This window comes from Stegostoma tigrinum, chromosome 33, assembly GCF_030684315.1.
Source record: "Stegostoma tigrinum isolate sSteTig4 chromosome 33, sSteTig4.hap1, whole genome shotgun sequence".
In the NCBI taxonomy this organism is placed as follows: Eukaryota; Metazoa; Chordata; class Chondrichthyes; order Orectolobiformes; family Stegostomatidae; genus Stegostoma; species Stegostoma tigrinum.
The window spans coordinates 9270771-9285844 of NC_081386.1; the positions used below are offsets into that span (position 1 = coordinate 9270771).

Genomic DNA, 15074 nt, shown 5'->3' on the forward strand with positions numbered 1-15074 from the left:
ACTGAATGTTTCAATGTGCTTTTACAACAAATGAAATACTGTTTGAACTGGAGTCACCTGGAGGGACAAGTTGGGACAATCTGTGCAAAGCAAGCTCCCACAAACAGCAGGATATTATGATGATCAAATATGAGGGTCGGATATTGGCCACCATATTATCCACTCTTCTTCCAACGATAATGAATCAGCCCAATTCACAAAGCCAGATATTCCTACATTACCAGTCAGAGGGCTGGCGAACAGGGCATTATAACTATTGAGCTGTGCCTTACGTTCTGAGGAAATGTTCAGGACATCCAGTGCCAGGTTGTATGATTTCACAGCACTGTGGTAGTCTTCCCTCTGGAAGTGGTAATTTCCACGCTCCCGTTTCTGTTTACAGATCCGAATGCAGTCCGAAACCGACAGTGTTTTCAGGTCAGGAGCATTTCTGACATCGAGAAGCTGGACCTCATATATTAATGTTGCATCTGCGGGGACATCAGGCACTCTGAAGTGCAAAAGGAAAGAACACATCAACAGTCATTCATTACCAACTATAACCTAAGTTAAAGAGATTGTTTAACACCAGCTGTTTTACCAACATTGTCAGTTTTGTACAATGGAAATATTAGATGTAAGCAGTTGGGTGGGGAAGTAGAGGGTACAGGCCAGTGACATCTTGTTATGAACCTTCAGCAAGAAATGCCAGAATTTACAGTAAATCCCAGGAGCTTATTAACCTATGAAATCTTCTCTGGAAGCAAACAGTATTGGGCCACATCAAACTTCCCAGGGACATTGACCACCATGTGTATCTTTAGCTTTACATTTTCAAATATTTGGCTTGAAATTGGGCTCCATTGTATCACTCCTACAGGTGTAGCACTCACACAAAAAGCACCGATTTCACAGCAATGTCCAAAGTTTGCCATAAAGCTCCCAATACTAAATAGGCTTGGACAATTTTAACAGTGGCCCTACTTCAACCTAGCAGAGGCTTGAGACTCCTTTCATCTGTACATGTGACTAGGTATCTGCTTATGCCCCTTGAAACTGTCAAGGTATGATATTTCCGGCACTGCACTGACTTCTCTCAGGATTCTTTGCGAGCTGGTGCGTTTATTTATCAGCGCTGTGATGTCAGCCCAGGTCATGAGCTCCCCTCCCAGTAGCTGCTACCAGGATATACCCTAAACTACTACTGCTGAAGCAGGAAGCCTGGTTTTTGTTTCCTTAAAATGGTTGAGCTGTCATTGAAGTCATGATAGATACTCGGCTTCACTAATTACCAGCTTTGGGCCTCCCAGTGGTCTGTGGGGTCCAGGTCAGATCCTAAAGCCAGCCAAAGTGAATTTCAATTCAGTTACTTCCATTTGAAATAAGACAGTTTGGTGCTGGATGAACACAGCAGGCCTAGCAGCATCAGAGGAACAGGAAAGCTGACATTTCAGGTTGGGACTCTTTCTTAAGAAGCTCCTCTGATACTGCCTAGCCTGCTGTGTTCCTCCACTTCCACCCTGTGTTATCTCTGACTCCAGCACTGGCAGTTCTTACTATCTCTGACATTTGTTTGAACCTCTATTTTTTCCCCAGTGAATTTCCTGAAGTGCCTGTTATTGAAAAAGATCTGCTCTTTATTCTTTCAGGTTCACAATGTAACTTCAAAGCCGACTCTAATGAAAGTAATGTAAAGCACCTTCTGATCATTCCAACCATTTGCCTAAAGGTATTTACGGATCTTGCTGCACAGCTCTGATACATTTTCCTTTCCCTGCACACCATTCTGACTGCCCCTTTGATGGAGGTTTCTAAGTCCATGCCAATTCATGCCCATTTGCAGCACTCTTGTCTTTCTGACAGGCCTTCTTTGGTACATGACTGAGAGTGCCTCAGGTTATATTGTAGCCAACACTTACAGTCAGCAGAAAGTAGCCCATCAGTGGAAAATCTCAGGGCATTTATGAAGAAGTTTCAATGGTATTAATGTATTTGATGAACCAACAGAGCCTCGTACTTTTAGGACTGAATATGGGCACTAAAGCCTGCTGACAAACAAATATAATAAAGATTATCTTATACACACAATGTGGCTTAGGAACGACATCCAATTCCCCTAAACGGGCCCAGAATAGATAACAACACAAGTTTTGTCACTTATGTATAACACTGAAGATGTTAATATTTTACATCTTTTTTGAGAAACACTTGTCAGAAAAGGAATAATAAAACAAGTTTATTTTAGCGTTGCATGCAATTTGAATTGTCCTTTATTGAAATTTTTACGGATTAAATACCAGAGTAGAAAATATTTGCAAGTGATGTTTATGAAAAATGTGGAGATAGTTTGGAGTCACTTTGTGTGCAGTGGACAACACCTGGATTGTCAAAACTCTGTGTTTAGCTTCACTTACAATTGAATGGCTCTCTTTAAGGCTAATTCCTCTTTTGACTATAATAAGTATGACGAAAACATAGCACGTCATTTCAGCAAAAAATTTTGTCCTTCTTGGTCTCTGAATTTAAATCACCTGCAGTCTCGCCACTACCTTGTATAGCTGAAACATAATCTTTCAATACCACAAGTAAAATGGAGAGTTGCCACCTTTTTTTGCATCTACACTGGATGAATCTCATTATTTACCACCTACAGATCTTCTCAACAGCTTTGCTGAGTGAATCCTACTACCTGTAGCTTTAATAATATTCTATGTTTCTTTCATAGTTTTCTCTGAATGATTCCCGCAGTTTTGGTTTTGAAGGGTGCTTTCTGACTTTAGCGGAATTATAATAATGGATCTCCTGCTTTTTCTATGGCTTTGATGAAATCTCCTAATTTCCTTCTTACATTAGACATTGTGAGTTTTGGCTTTAATTCTTGCTCTGCAATGTCCATGCGTATGCAACCTCAGTTTGAATCGATTCTATGGCCTTTGATTTCTTTAGCTGTAGCTGTATCTCCTGGTATCTATACTCATTTGTGGGGAGGGGGTGTCAGCTAAGTTGAATCCACATTGCTCACTATGTTGCAAGGGCAACCCTCTGTACTGACCACAATGTTGTGCGAGACTATTGCTCACAATAGAGTTGATTTGTTTCCACCATCCACTTTGAGGGTAAGGTTCTATTGGAACCTATTGACCTGGGTGGGATGAAAACCATTTGCTACTCTAATAAGAAGAGGCTATTGTCTTAAACAAAATGTAGTTTATTGAAAGATAGCAACTAATTACATGTTAAATAGATACAACATATATTGAATGATTTTACGGAGTTAGATACAGTTCTCAGGCTAGAAAGTTCAAAGGGTGGGGGGAGAAAGCGGGAGCAGGATATGACCTGCTCCTGCTCCTATTTCTATATTTCTTTCTTTTGATTGTTACAAAGACTATGAGGAGAACCCAACGGTAGCTTTTACCCTTTTGAGATTCAAGGTTGTATTTCCCTCTCCTAGTCAAATGGCATCATGATAATGTGCTGTGCTTAAGGTCCTCCTTGGTATCAACTTTTAAAGATCCTTCAATTCTTACACAACAGGCATATTTTTATTCTCTCATTCTCTGCTTACTGGGAGCCCAACAATGAACATTTTTAAAGAAAATGTTGCTGTTTTTATGAGGCAATAGCTGACAAAACTAGCATTATATTCCATTTCCAGCTCCTTTTGAGAAAGTGGCAGTAATGGTTCTCCTTGTGTCAGTGTGGTCTATGTGGTGAAGCTCTGCCACAATGCTTTTCTTTTCAATCCCTTCTTGGGATGTGGGCATCATTGGCAAGGCCAGCGTTTTTGTCCAAACTTAATCGCCATTGACAGCAGTTAAGAGTCAACCATATAGCTGGAAGCTCCAAGAACAATGATGTACCCATAATGAAGAAACTGTGAGCCACTTCGACAAGGCGCCATGGTTTGATATCAATCATTCATTTAATGTCGCTGCAACATAGTGAGCTTGACTTGTAGTGCTACACTGGTAAGATGTAGGTAAAAGCACATCTTTCACATTGGAATTACCAGAGAAACTCAGCAGGTCTGGCAACATCTGTGGAGAGGAAGCGGAGTTAATGTTTTGAGTCCAATGACTTCTTCAGAATGTTCTGAAGAAGGGTGCTGGACTCAAAATGCTAACTCTGCTTTCTCTCCAGAGAAGCTGCCAGACCTGCTGAGTTTCTCCACTAGTTTCTGCTTTTGTTTCAGATTTCCAGTGTCTGCAGCTCTTGGTTTTGTTCATTCAGGCTGGATTTCCCCAAACCCCGTATTCACGGTAACCAAGACCTTTTGTCCACAATCACATGGTTTCAATGAAATTGATTGGCTATCTTTCTCTTAGAAAAGGTCTTTCAAGGATTCCTAATGCTGCAATGGTATCATTAGTCCAGTCATCTGTGACTTGATTGCAATATTACTCTAATTTCACCAACTTTGTATAAACAAAGAACTAATTCAGCAAAATACGAAGGCGTGTATGTGCGTGCACGTGCATCATGGAATCATAGAATCCCTACAGTGTGGAAACAGGCCCTTCAGCCCAACAAGTCCACACCGAACCTCAGAGTATCCAACCCAGACCCATCCCCCTAAACTACACTTCCCTGAACTCTACGGGCAATTTCCCACGGCCAATCCTCCTAGCCTGCACATCTTTAGACTGTGGGAGGAAACTAGAGCACCCGGAGGAAACCCACGCAGACACGGGGAGAATGTGCAAACTCCACACAGACAGTCACCCGAGGCTGGAATTGAACCCAGCTCCCTGGTGCTGTGACGCTGCAGTGCTAACCACTGAGCCACCCTGCCGTATGTATGTATGTGTCTGTGTGCATGTGTGTGTGTGTGTTGTGTGCATGTATGTGTGTGTGCGAGTCTGCGTGTGTGTATATGTGTGTGTGCGCGCGCGTGCACATCTGTATGTGTGTGTATGTGCATGTCTGCGTGCGTCTGTGTGTGTGATTGTGTGTGTGTGCATGTATGTGTGTGTGCGCACATGCATCTGTGTATGTGTGTGTGTGATTGCGTGTACGTAGCGTGTATGGGTGTGTGATTATGTGTGTGCATGTGATTGTGTGCGTGTGCATGTGTGTGTGTGTGTGTATGTGTGTGTGTGTATGTGTGTGTGTGTGTGTGTGTGTGTGTGTGTGTGTGTATGAAGTGTGTGAGTGTGTATGCGTGTATGCTAATAACAATGGCACAGGTCATAAAAAGTTCATTGTAAGTTAATAGTCTGTGTGCTGTTCAGTTACTTAACTTCTTCATAAATTCCTGATGCTGTAAAGACCTTAATTTACATTCTTTCCCTAAGAGGGCATTTGCGTCAGGTATTTGTTGTTTATGTCTTTTTAATCTTTCACAAGGCTGTGACGGTGTAGAACATAATCCGCACGTTAGGAATGCTGCCAAAAAGACTGGAGAAGTGCCGAAAGTATTGTTGGTCTCTTGACTGGAAAGGAATAATATTCCACTCCATGGTGACATGCTAAATATCGGGTTTTGGTTCCAGGAAATCAGCAGACCCTCGCTACTTCGCCAAGAGCATCTACTTCCATTTGCATGCTGGACAGGGGATATCAACAGGCAATTCATACATTGTGCATCAACCTCACCTTGAAGAGCAGCTCCTCATCTTTCAACTCAGCACTTCACAGCCCTCTGGGCACAACATTCAGATAAAGAAAAATGGATCATAAGCCAAGTCCTCATTTTGTTTTGTGTTTTTTTTCCCTCCTCATTTTTCTAATTTTGGATGGGAGCTATTTTGCCATTCACACCACCTCTGGACATATCTTTCGTTTCTTTTCTTGACATTCCATCTAGCTTCTGAATCTTGTTGTTATTTAATCTGTCCTGCCTAAACCATATCACAGACCTTCCATCTCATCCTGTTTCACACTCTCGCCTCCTTACTGTTGCTCAAACCTATCACATTTACAATTACATCTGTAGCTTTCCTGAGTTTTGTAGAATCCCTACAGTGTGGAAACAGGCCATTTGGCCCAAGAAGTCCACACCGCCCCTTCCAAGAGCATCGGACCCAGACCCAACCTCCACCCTTTCCCTGTAACCCTGCATTTCCCATGTCTAATCCACCTAAGTTACACATCTCTGGACACTACGGGCAATTTAGCATGGCTAATCCACCTAGCCTGCACATTTTTGGACTGTGGGAGGAAACCGGAGCACCCAGAGGAAACCCACACAGACACAGGGAGAATGTGCAAATCGCACATAGACAGTTGCCTGAGTGTGGAATCGAACTTGCGTCCCTGGCACTGTGAGGCTAACCACTGAGCCACCGTGCCACCCTTCAAATGGTCTACCACTGAGCTATACCTCCAGCACTTATAAAAATCACTGACCTGAAGCATTAACTCCATTTCTCTCTCCACAGATGCTGCCTGACCCATTGGTTTTATTTCAGATTTTTAATGTCAGCAATATTTTGCTTTTTTATCATTTGTTTGTGGGATGTGAATGCCATTGGCTGGCTCAGTATTTATGCCCATTCCCCTACTTGCCCCTTGAGAAGATTGTGGTGAGCTCTGCTCTTGAACCACCGCAGTCCACATGCTGCATATTGACCCACAATGCCCTTAGGAAGGCAATTCCAGGATTTTTACCCAGCGACACTGAAGGAACAACAATATATTTCCAGGCCAGGATGGTGAGTGGCTTGGAGGGGAACTTGTGTTCCCATGTATCTGCTGCCCTTGTCCTTCTAGATGGAAGTGGTCTTAGATTTGCAGGGAAGGTGCTGTCTGAGCATCTTTGGTGAATTTCTACAGTGCATCTTGTAGATAGAGCACACTGCTGCTACTGACCTTCGGTGTGGAGGGACTGCATGCTTGTGGATGTGATGCCAATCAAGTGGTTGCTGGAGCTGCACTCATCCGAGTAAGTGGGGATTATTCCATCACACTCCTGACTTACGCTTTGTAGAAGGTAGACAGGCTTTGGGAGTCTGGAAGTGAGTTACTCGCCATGGTATTCCAAACATCTGGCCTGCTGTTGTAACCGTTGTTTATGTGGTGAGCCCAGTGAGTTTCTGGTCAATGATAACCCTCAGGACATTGATATGTGGAAACACAGCAATGGTAACATTATTGAATGTCGGGGACAGTGGTTACATTGTCTCTTATCGGTGATGGTTGGCAGAATGTTATTTATCACTTTTTTATATTCATTTGTGGGATGTGGGCATCACTGGCTGATCAGTATTTATCGCTCATCCCCAATTGTGCTTGAGAAAGTGGATGCGAGCTGCATTCTTGAACCACTGTAGTCCCTATCAGCTCAAGCCTAGGTATGGTCCCAATCTTATTGCATTTGACCATGGACTGCTTCAGTACCTGAGGAGTTGCGAATGTTGTCAAGGCCCATAGCCTTTGCACTATCCAATGCCTCCATCTGTTGCTTCATGTTACATGGAGTGAACCGAATTGGAAAAAGACTGGTATCTGTATTGCTGGGGACTACTGGAGGAAGCCGAGATGGATCATCCACTCGGCACTTCCGGCTGAAGATTGCTGCGAATACTTCAGCCTTGTCTTTTGCAGTGATGTGCTGGGCTCTTCCATCATTGAGGATGGGGATATTTGGGGAGATTCTTCCTCCAGTGTGTTGTTTAATGGTCCACCATGATTAATGACTGGATGTGACAGGACTGCAGAGCTTAGATCTGATCCGTCGATTGGTTGATCCACAGCCCTGCCCTTGACAGTGAAGGTGACAATGAGAGGAACTCGTGATTGCTGCTGGAGATATTTGCAACGTCTCAGTTTGATGACTAACTGTTGCTTAAAGGACATCATCAAGGCTCTCTCATCACTGACAATTAGCCACAATTCATTTTTTCTTGTAGAAAGAAGCAAACAGTGCAAGCAAGTGGCCTCCCAAAATTGTAGTGTTCTCATAGTGCAGTGTCATTGACTGTGTCCAATGTGGAGGCCACTGTTCCCTATAAAAGATATGCATATCCCTCAATATCTAGCTCGTGTGAGACCATGAGCTGTGTATCATTGCCTGGCATCCTAATAGCATTCATGGTGTCTGCATTCTGTAGCACATGGTGTTTTGGGAATGCACTTTGATGACATATTTCTCCATCTGCTAATGCTATTCCTTTGCTTTCACTTATGCACATACTGCACATATTGTAGTGTTCTCATAGTGCAGTGTCATTGACTGTGTCCAATGTGGAGGCCACTGTTCCCTATAAAAGATATGCATATCCCTCAATATCTAGCTCGTGTGAGACCATGAGCTGTGTATCATTGCCTGGCATCCTAATAGCATTCATGGTGTCTGCATTCTGTAGCACATGGTGTTTTGGGAATGCACTTTGATGACATATTTCTCCATCTGCTAATGCTATTCCTTTGCTTTCACTTATGCACATACTGCACATATTGTAGTGTTCTCATAGTGCAGTGTCATTGACTGTGTCCAATGTGGAGGCCACTGTTCCCTATAAAAGATATGCATATCCCTCAATATCTAGCTCGTGTGAGACCATGAGCTGTGTATCATTGCCTGGCATCCTAATAGCATTCATGGTGTCTGCATTCTGTAGCACATGGTGTTTTGGGAATGCACTTTGATGACATATTTCTCCATCTGCTAATGCTATTCCTTTGCTTTCACTTATGCACATACTGCAAAACATCAACAACTTTTCAGGTCTTTCAATATCCTACAGAGCTCAATCACATTTCCCCTAAACCTTCTACATTCCTGGGAATACTAAGCTTAGTTTATGTAATCTCTCCTCACAACTTACAAAAGCAAAGCCAGAAATCCGACTAGAGTAATAGAGAGGAGGAATTTTGGTCACAGCTACGCCCAGCTCTGGTTAGACCACATTTGGAGTACTGTGTACTCATCCAAGCCACTGCACCTTCCCACAGATGTGTAGGCCGTGAACAAAATGCAGCACAGATTCACCAGAGCGTTACTCAGATTCAAAATGGTTCATTAGCTCAGTTGGCTGGATGGCTGGTTTGCATTGCAGGCTAATACCAATTGCAAGGTCCTGCACCAGTAGAGGTTATCATAAAGAATGAGCATTCTCAATCCCTCCCCTCACATGGCGAACCTCAGATTATACTACTACCAGTCATCGCTATCTAATACTATAGCAGCTCTATACTCTGGTAGGTTTATCCTGTAAGTATTGGGAGACCCCAGCACATAAGTGCAAAATATAAGGCTGAAGCATTCGCAGCAATCTTCAGCCAGAAGTGCCGAGTGGATGATCCATCTCGGCCTCCTCCAGTGGTCCCCAGTGTTGCAGATACCAGTCTACCATTTCGATTCACTCCATGTGACCCGAAGCAACTGGGGCTCTGCTTGTCACTGATTCCTCGGCCACGTGGGCATTTTTTTCCTGGTAGTAGAATATTGATAAAGTTACTTAGACAACTGGTATTTTTCACCGTGTGCCGCACCCCCCACACACAACACAGGTGCTGGGGAAAATAAGCATGAATGCTGTATGGCAGTGGGAGTAAAACCAATATAACCAGGAGAAAAAGTAAGCAAAACCCAGGAGATTAGAAGATAATAAAATGTGAGGCTGGATGAACACAGCAGGCCAAGCAGCATCTCAGGAGCACAAAAGCTGACGTTTCGGGCCTAGACCCTTCATCAGAGAGGGGGATGGGGGGAGGGAACTGGAATAAATAGGGAGAGAGGGGGAGGCGGACCGAAGATGGAGAGTAAAGAAGATAGGTGGAGAGGGTGTAGGTGGGGAGGTAGGGAGGGGATAGGTCAGTCCAGGGAAGACGGACAGGTCACGGAGGTGGGATGAGGTTAGTAGGTAGCTGGGGGTGCGGCTTGGGGTGGGAGGAAGGGATGGGTGAGAGGAAGAACCGGTTAGGGAGGCAGAGACAGGTTGGACTGGTTTTGGGATGCAGTGGGTGGGGGGGAAGAGCTGGGCTGGTTGTGTGGTGCAGTGGGGGGAGGGGATGAACTGGGCTGGTTTAGGGATGCAGTAGGGGAAGGGGAGATTTTGAAACTGGTGAAGTCCACATTGATACCATATGGCTGCAGGGTTCCCAGGCGGAATATGAGTTGCTGTTCCTGCAACCTTCGGGTGGCATCATTGTGGCAGTGCAGGAGGCCCATGATGGACATGTCATCAAGAGAATGGGAGGGGGAGTGGAAATGGTTTGCGACTGGGAGGTGCAGTTGTTTGTTGCGAACTGAGCGGAGGTGTTCTGCAAAGCGGTCCCCAAGCCAGGAGATTAGAGTCTCCTCAGTTCAGGGACTGACTCCGAGCTGGCTGGCCACAGCCAGTGTACTGTGCACAAGTAAATAAAGGGTGACTTGGTGACAGGATACCAGCCTCTGTGAAAATATTTCAGTAGTCTAACAAAACAAAATGCTCTTGGCTTAAAGGAGGCGTAGTTAATTGCATCTCATTCCATCTTTAAAGCTTTTCACAAGCTGGGCGATTCCGAGTAGTCAGCAAATGACAGGATTAATGCTTAAAAAAATGAAAAGAAAATATACAACCAGGAGAGTAGAATCTCCTCATCAGTCATCTTGGTGGTGGGGTAAGTATTTCTGGCATTGCGCTTTAATTTGGAATATATGATTCATTTGATCCTGTTGTTGAAAACTGTGCCCAGTATGTGGAAAAAATGTGATCCTTCTGATTGCTTGCGGATCCATAGCATTTTTAGTTATAAGGGGCTTATCTTGCCAGAGGCACAGATACCAAAACCTTCCAACAGTTGATAGAATTGGTTATGGAATATTACGACCCCAAATGTTCTCTAATTCTGAGACATTATCAGTATTATTCGGCTGTTAAAGAACTAGGGGGAATCCAAATTGGGATTTTTGATGAGGTTGAGCTGGCTGGCAAGGGCATGTGATTGTGGGTTACCCCTGAACGAGATGCTGAGAGACCATTTGGTATGTGGGATCAATGACATAACCATGCAGAAACGCCTACTAGCTGAAGCCTAACTGCACTTCAGACACTACAACCGGCCTTGTCTTTGGAAAATGCAGCAAGTGGAGCATGGGAACGACATGCAATCCCAGTGGAAGTGGACACCTTTATCTGTCTGACTGACTTGGGGAACGCCGCTTGAGTGTAAGCAATCGCAGAGCCTCACGCAGGGTGTATTGTGAGCAGAGAGAGCCTATGGCAGCCCACAACAGAATCCCACAACAAAGCCGAGCCTCAACCAAGTGGCTATAAAGTTCTTCAGGATCTGGGCTGGTAAGCCATTGGAGTTACTACTGGTTTGTAGACTCCAGACAGCAAAGGGATGCTACAAGGCCTGACTTGATTAAGAAAACTTGTAGGCCGATGCCAGGAGAGTGCTGACCCTGGAAATTCCCCCGACATGTGGGTTGGAACAATTAAATTGCTTAGTGACATCACAGTTGGAACTGATTAAAATTAATATTTAGTTAAATGGTCACCCAGTTCCTGTGGAGGTCGATACTGGCTCAACTGTACCTGTATCTGTGATTACGGAATCTGTGTTTAATAAGATTCGCTTGGGTTTCCAACCTTCAACTTTGCACAAGACCTCAGCCAGACTGAGAACATCCATTGGGGAACTGTTGCAGATAAAGGCAGGTCTCCTATGAGAAGTAGTTGGGTGCAGTCACCTCTGATGGTAGTAAAAGGCTGAGGCCCAGGCCTATTGGGGCAGATTTGGTTGAGAAAGATTGACCTGGATTGGCTCAATAGTTTTCGATGAGAAAATGGCTGCCCCAGTGAAGTTCTAGTGAAATATCCTGAAGTTTTACAGGAAGGGCTTGGGGCTGTTAAAGGGGCAAAAGCCACTTTTCATGTTGAGCAGGAAGCACCTCCCTGATTTTGCAGGGCCTGTCTGGTGCCATTTGCCTTCTGGGCAAAAGTAGAGGCAAGTATCAGGAGGCTGGAGAGTGAAGAACTCATCTAACCAGTGCAGTGTGTGGAATGGGCAGCACCAGTCGTACCAATTGTGAAACCTAATGTCTCAGTTCGTGCTTGTGCAGGATTTAAGCAAATGGTAAACCATTTCTCACAGCTGGATACATACTTAACCTCTCATATAAAAGAATTGTACACAAAGTTGTTGGGGGGGGGGGTGCTGTTCTTTGCAACGTTGGACCTGACCCACGCCTACCTGTAATGGTGACTGGATGAGGAGCCCCAGAAGCACACCCCAGTTAACACCCACAAGGATTTGTACCAATATACAGGACTGCCATTTGGGATATCATCAGGCAGTGTTCTTTTCCAGCAGATCATGGAGAACATTTTATAAGGGCTACCCCAGGTTGCCATTAATCTGGATGATGTGCTAATAACAGGGAAGACCTGTAAAGAGCACTTGGAGAACTTGGACATAGTCCTTAGATGTTTCTCTAAGGCATATGCCTTAAACAGAAAAAATGCATGTGACAGGCACCCCAGATGACCTACCTGGGTTACAGAGAGAACAAAACCAGGTCATAACTATTGGACAATAAAATGAGCATGATCAAAGGAGCCTGGCTCCCACGTTTGTACCAAAGCTTCGGTCTTTTTTTGGGTTGATAAATTACTATGGAAAATTCATATGTAACCTGGCCTCCATCTTGGCATCCTTGGAAATGCTCATGTAGCCAAGAAGCAGCCTTTAGGGAAGTGAAAAAGCAGCTATCGTCACCTAAAGAGTTAGCCCACTACAATCTGAAGTGAGAAGTAGTGCTGACATGCAGTGCTTCCCCATTGGGTACTGGGGTGGGGGAGGGGGGTAATGGTACTGTTGGGTCACTGGTGGCCCAACAGAGAGGAATGCCCAATACTGTGGGCTTCCTGGACTTTGGCTAATGCTGAATGCAAACATGTGCAGAGAGAGAAGGGAGGTTTGGCGGTCATCTTTGGAGTGAGGAAGTTCCACCAGTACCGACGGGAATTTGTCACAGTAACCGATCACAAACCTGTGTGAGGGCTACTGAAGGAAGGAAAGGTGGTGCTGCCCATAGCTTCCAGTAGAAATCGGCATTGGGCTCTCATCCTGGCACATACAAGTACAAGCTGGAACACTGTCCAGGAAGCCACGTGACTAATGCAGATGCCCTGAGCCACCTCTCACTGGCAGATACTCCACCAGTAGCGCCTCTCCTGCAAGACTCTGTTTGGTTTTAAACTTCCTGGACACCCTTCTGTTATCTGACAGTATCTGACTGTGGGCACAAAAAGATCCTGCCCTGGTGAAACTGATGGTAATGGCAGAAACAGAAGGGCCTTCACAACCCGGGTTAAAATATTTCTGGACCTGGTGAGACCAGATCACCACAGAGGACGGCATATTACTTTGAAGGGCAGGAGTAATTGTCCCAAGTAAAGGTCACTTCCAGATACTGGCTGAACTCCACCAGGATCATTCAGGGATTTCCAAGATGAAGATGCTAGCAAGAAGCTATGTCTGGTGGCTTGGGTTGAATGCCAACATATCTGCTGGGGTGGGGCAGTGCCCAGAGTGTCAACAAGGCAAAAGTTGCCACCAGCAGTGCCCCACATTCATGGGAATGGTCAAGAAAGCCCTGGACTCAGTTGCATGTTGACTGTGCTGGTCCTTTCATGGGCTCAATGTTCCTGGCCCATTCAAAGTGGTTGGGCATGCATGAAGTTTGTTCAGCAAACTCAAGGATGAAGATTCAGAGGCTGTGTTCATGACACACAGGCTCCTGGAAGTATTGGTCACAGACAATGGGACATTATTTACCAGCAGGGAATTTGAATATTTCCTAAAGTCAAATGGCATTCGGCACATAAGGACAGCTCCATAACATCCATTGACTCGTGGAAAGAGCGAACCAAATTGATTGGATTGAACTAAAAGGAGAAAGCCCTTGTCCTAGAAGGCACTGGTTCTCTGGTGTGTGTTCACACCTTACCCTGGAAAGGTGCCATTTTGCTCAACTCAGTGACATTTTGTGTCTCCCTACTGGGTATATTTTTAGCAGGGTGTGTGGTAGTATATACTGTAACACAGTCAACGATTTACACACCCAGCTGTGAGCTGAGCCTATAAAATACTGGGAACTGAAACTGACCATAAAAATATCCATAATTACATGTCAATATTGCTTATTAGCAAGCCCATTGTTCTGGATCAAATGCTGCCATTGCTAATATCCAACTGCCTAGGTGATTGCAATGGCTGAGTAAAGGTGGGACAGAGGGCTCTCTTCAGCAATTTACATCAGGACCGTACCCTGCACAAAAATGTCATGCCTCCTTCTTTTGTGTTGCTGGCCCTCCACCAATTGGTGTAACTATTTCCACCTCACTCCTCCCCATTTCCCTTTCTCCTCCCCACCACCCTGGACTCTAGGATCACTCCCTCACTCTGAAAGCTTGGGATGTTTTGTCTGAGGGCTGCCACGATGATTTTTGTGACCCACCCTACAGTCCTGGTAGTAGCTAGTTTTGAGAAGATTTGTAGCTCAGGTTGAGGCTCTGGATGTGAGTTTACTCGCTGAGCTGGAAGGTTAGTTTTCAGATGTTTCGTCACCATTCTAGGTAACATCATCAGTGAGCCTCCGGCGAAGCGCTGGTGTTATGTCCCGCTTTCTATTTATGTGTTTCGGTTTTCTTGGGTTGGTGATGTCATTTCTTGTGTTGGTGATGTCATTTCCTGCTCTTTTTCTCAGAGGGTGGTAGATGGGCTCTAAATCAATGTCTTTGTTGATGGAGTTATGGTTGGAATGCCATGCTTCTAGGAATTCTCTTACGTGTCTCTGTTTGGCTTGTCCTGGGATGGATGTGTTGTCCCAATCAAAGTACATCTCGGAAATGACTGCCAGACTACTCAGACCTCTTGGCATCATGGTAGCCCACAAACCCACCAACACACTAAAACAGCAGCTAATGGACTTAAAAGACCCTATACAGACAACAAGCAAAACAAACATCATTTACAAAATACCTTGCAAGAACTGTGACAAACACTACATTGGACAAAAAGCTAGCCACTAAAAGACATGACCCACTATGACTAGTATCTTTACGTACAGATGAGGAAGGACACCACTTTGATTGGGACAACGCATCCATCCTAGGACAAGCCAAGCAGAGACATGCACGAGAATTCCTAGAAGCATG

The 15074-nt window shown here is 44.7% G+C and overlaps 1 protein-coding gene across 2 annotated transcripts in view; it reads right to left on the reverse strand.

The window, feature by feature from the left end:
- Positions 1 to 15074, reverse strand: part of fkbp16 (FKBP prolyl isomerase 16) — a 162195-nt gene that overhangs the window by 37684 nt on the left and 109437 nt on the right. For both annotated transcript variants that reach the window (XM_048562995.1, XM_048562994.1), the window contains exon 4: positions 273 to 490. In XM_048562995.1, the coding sequence (XP_048418952.1) occupies positions 273 to 490 (218 nt within the window). The remainder of the gene's footprint in view (positions 1 to 272; positions 491 to 15074) is intronic.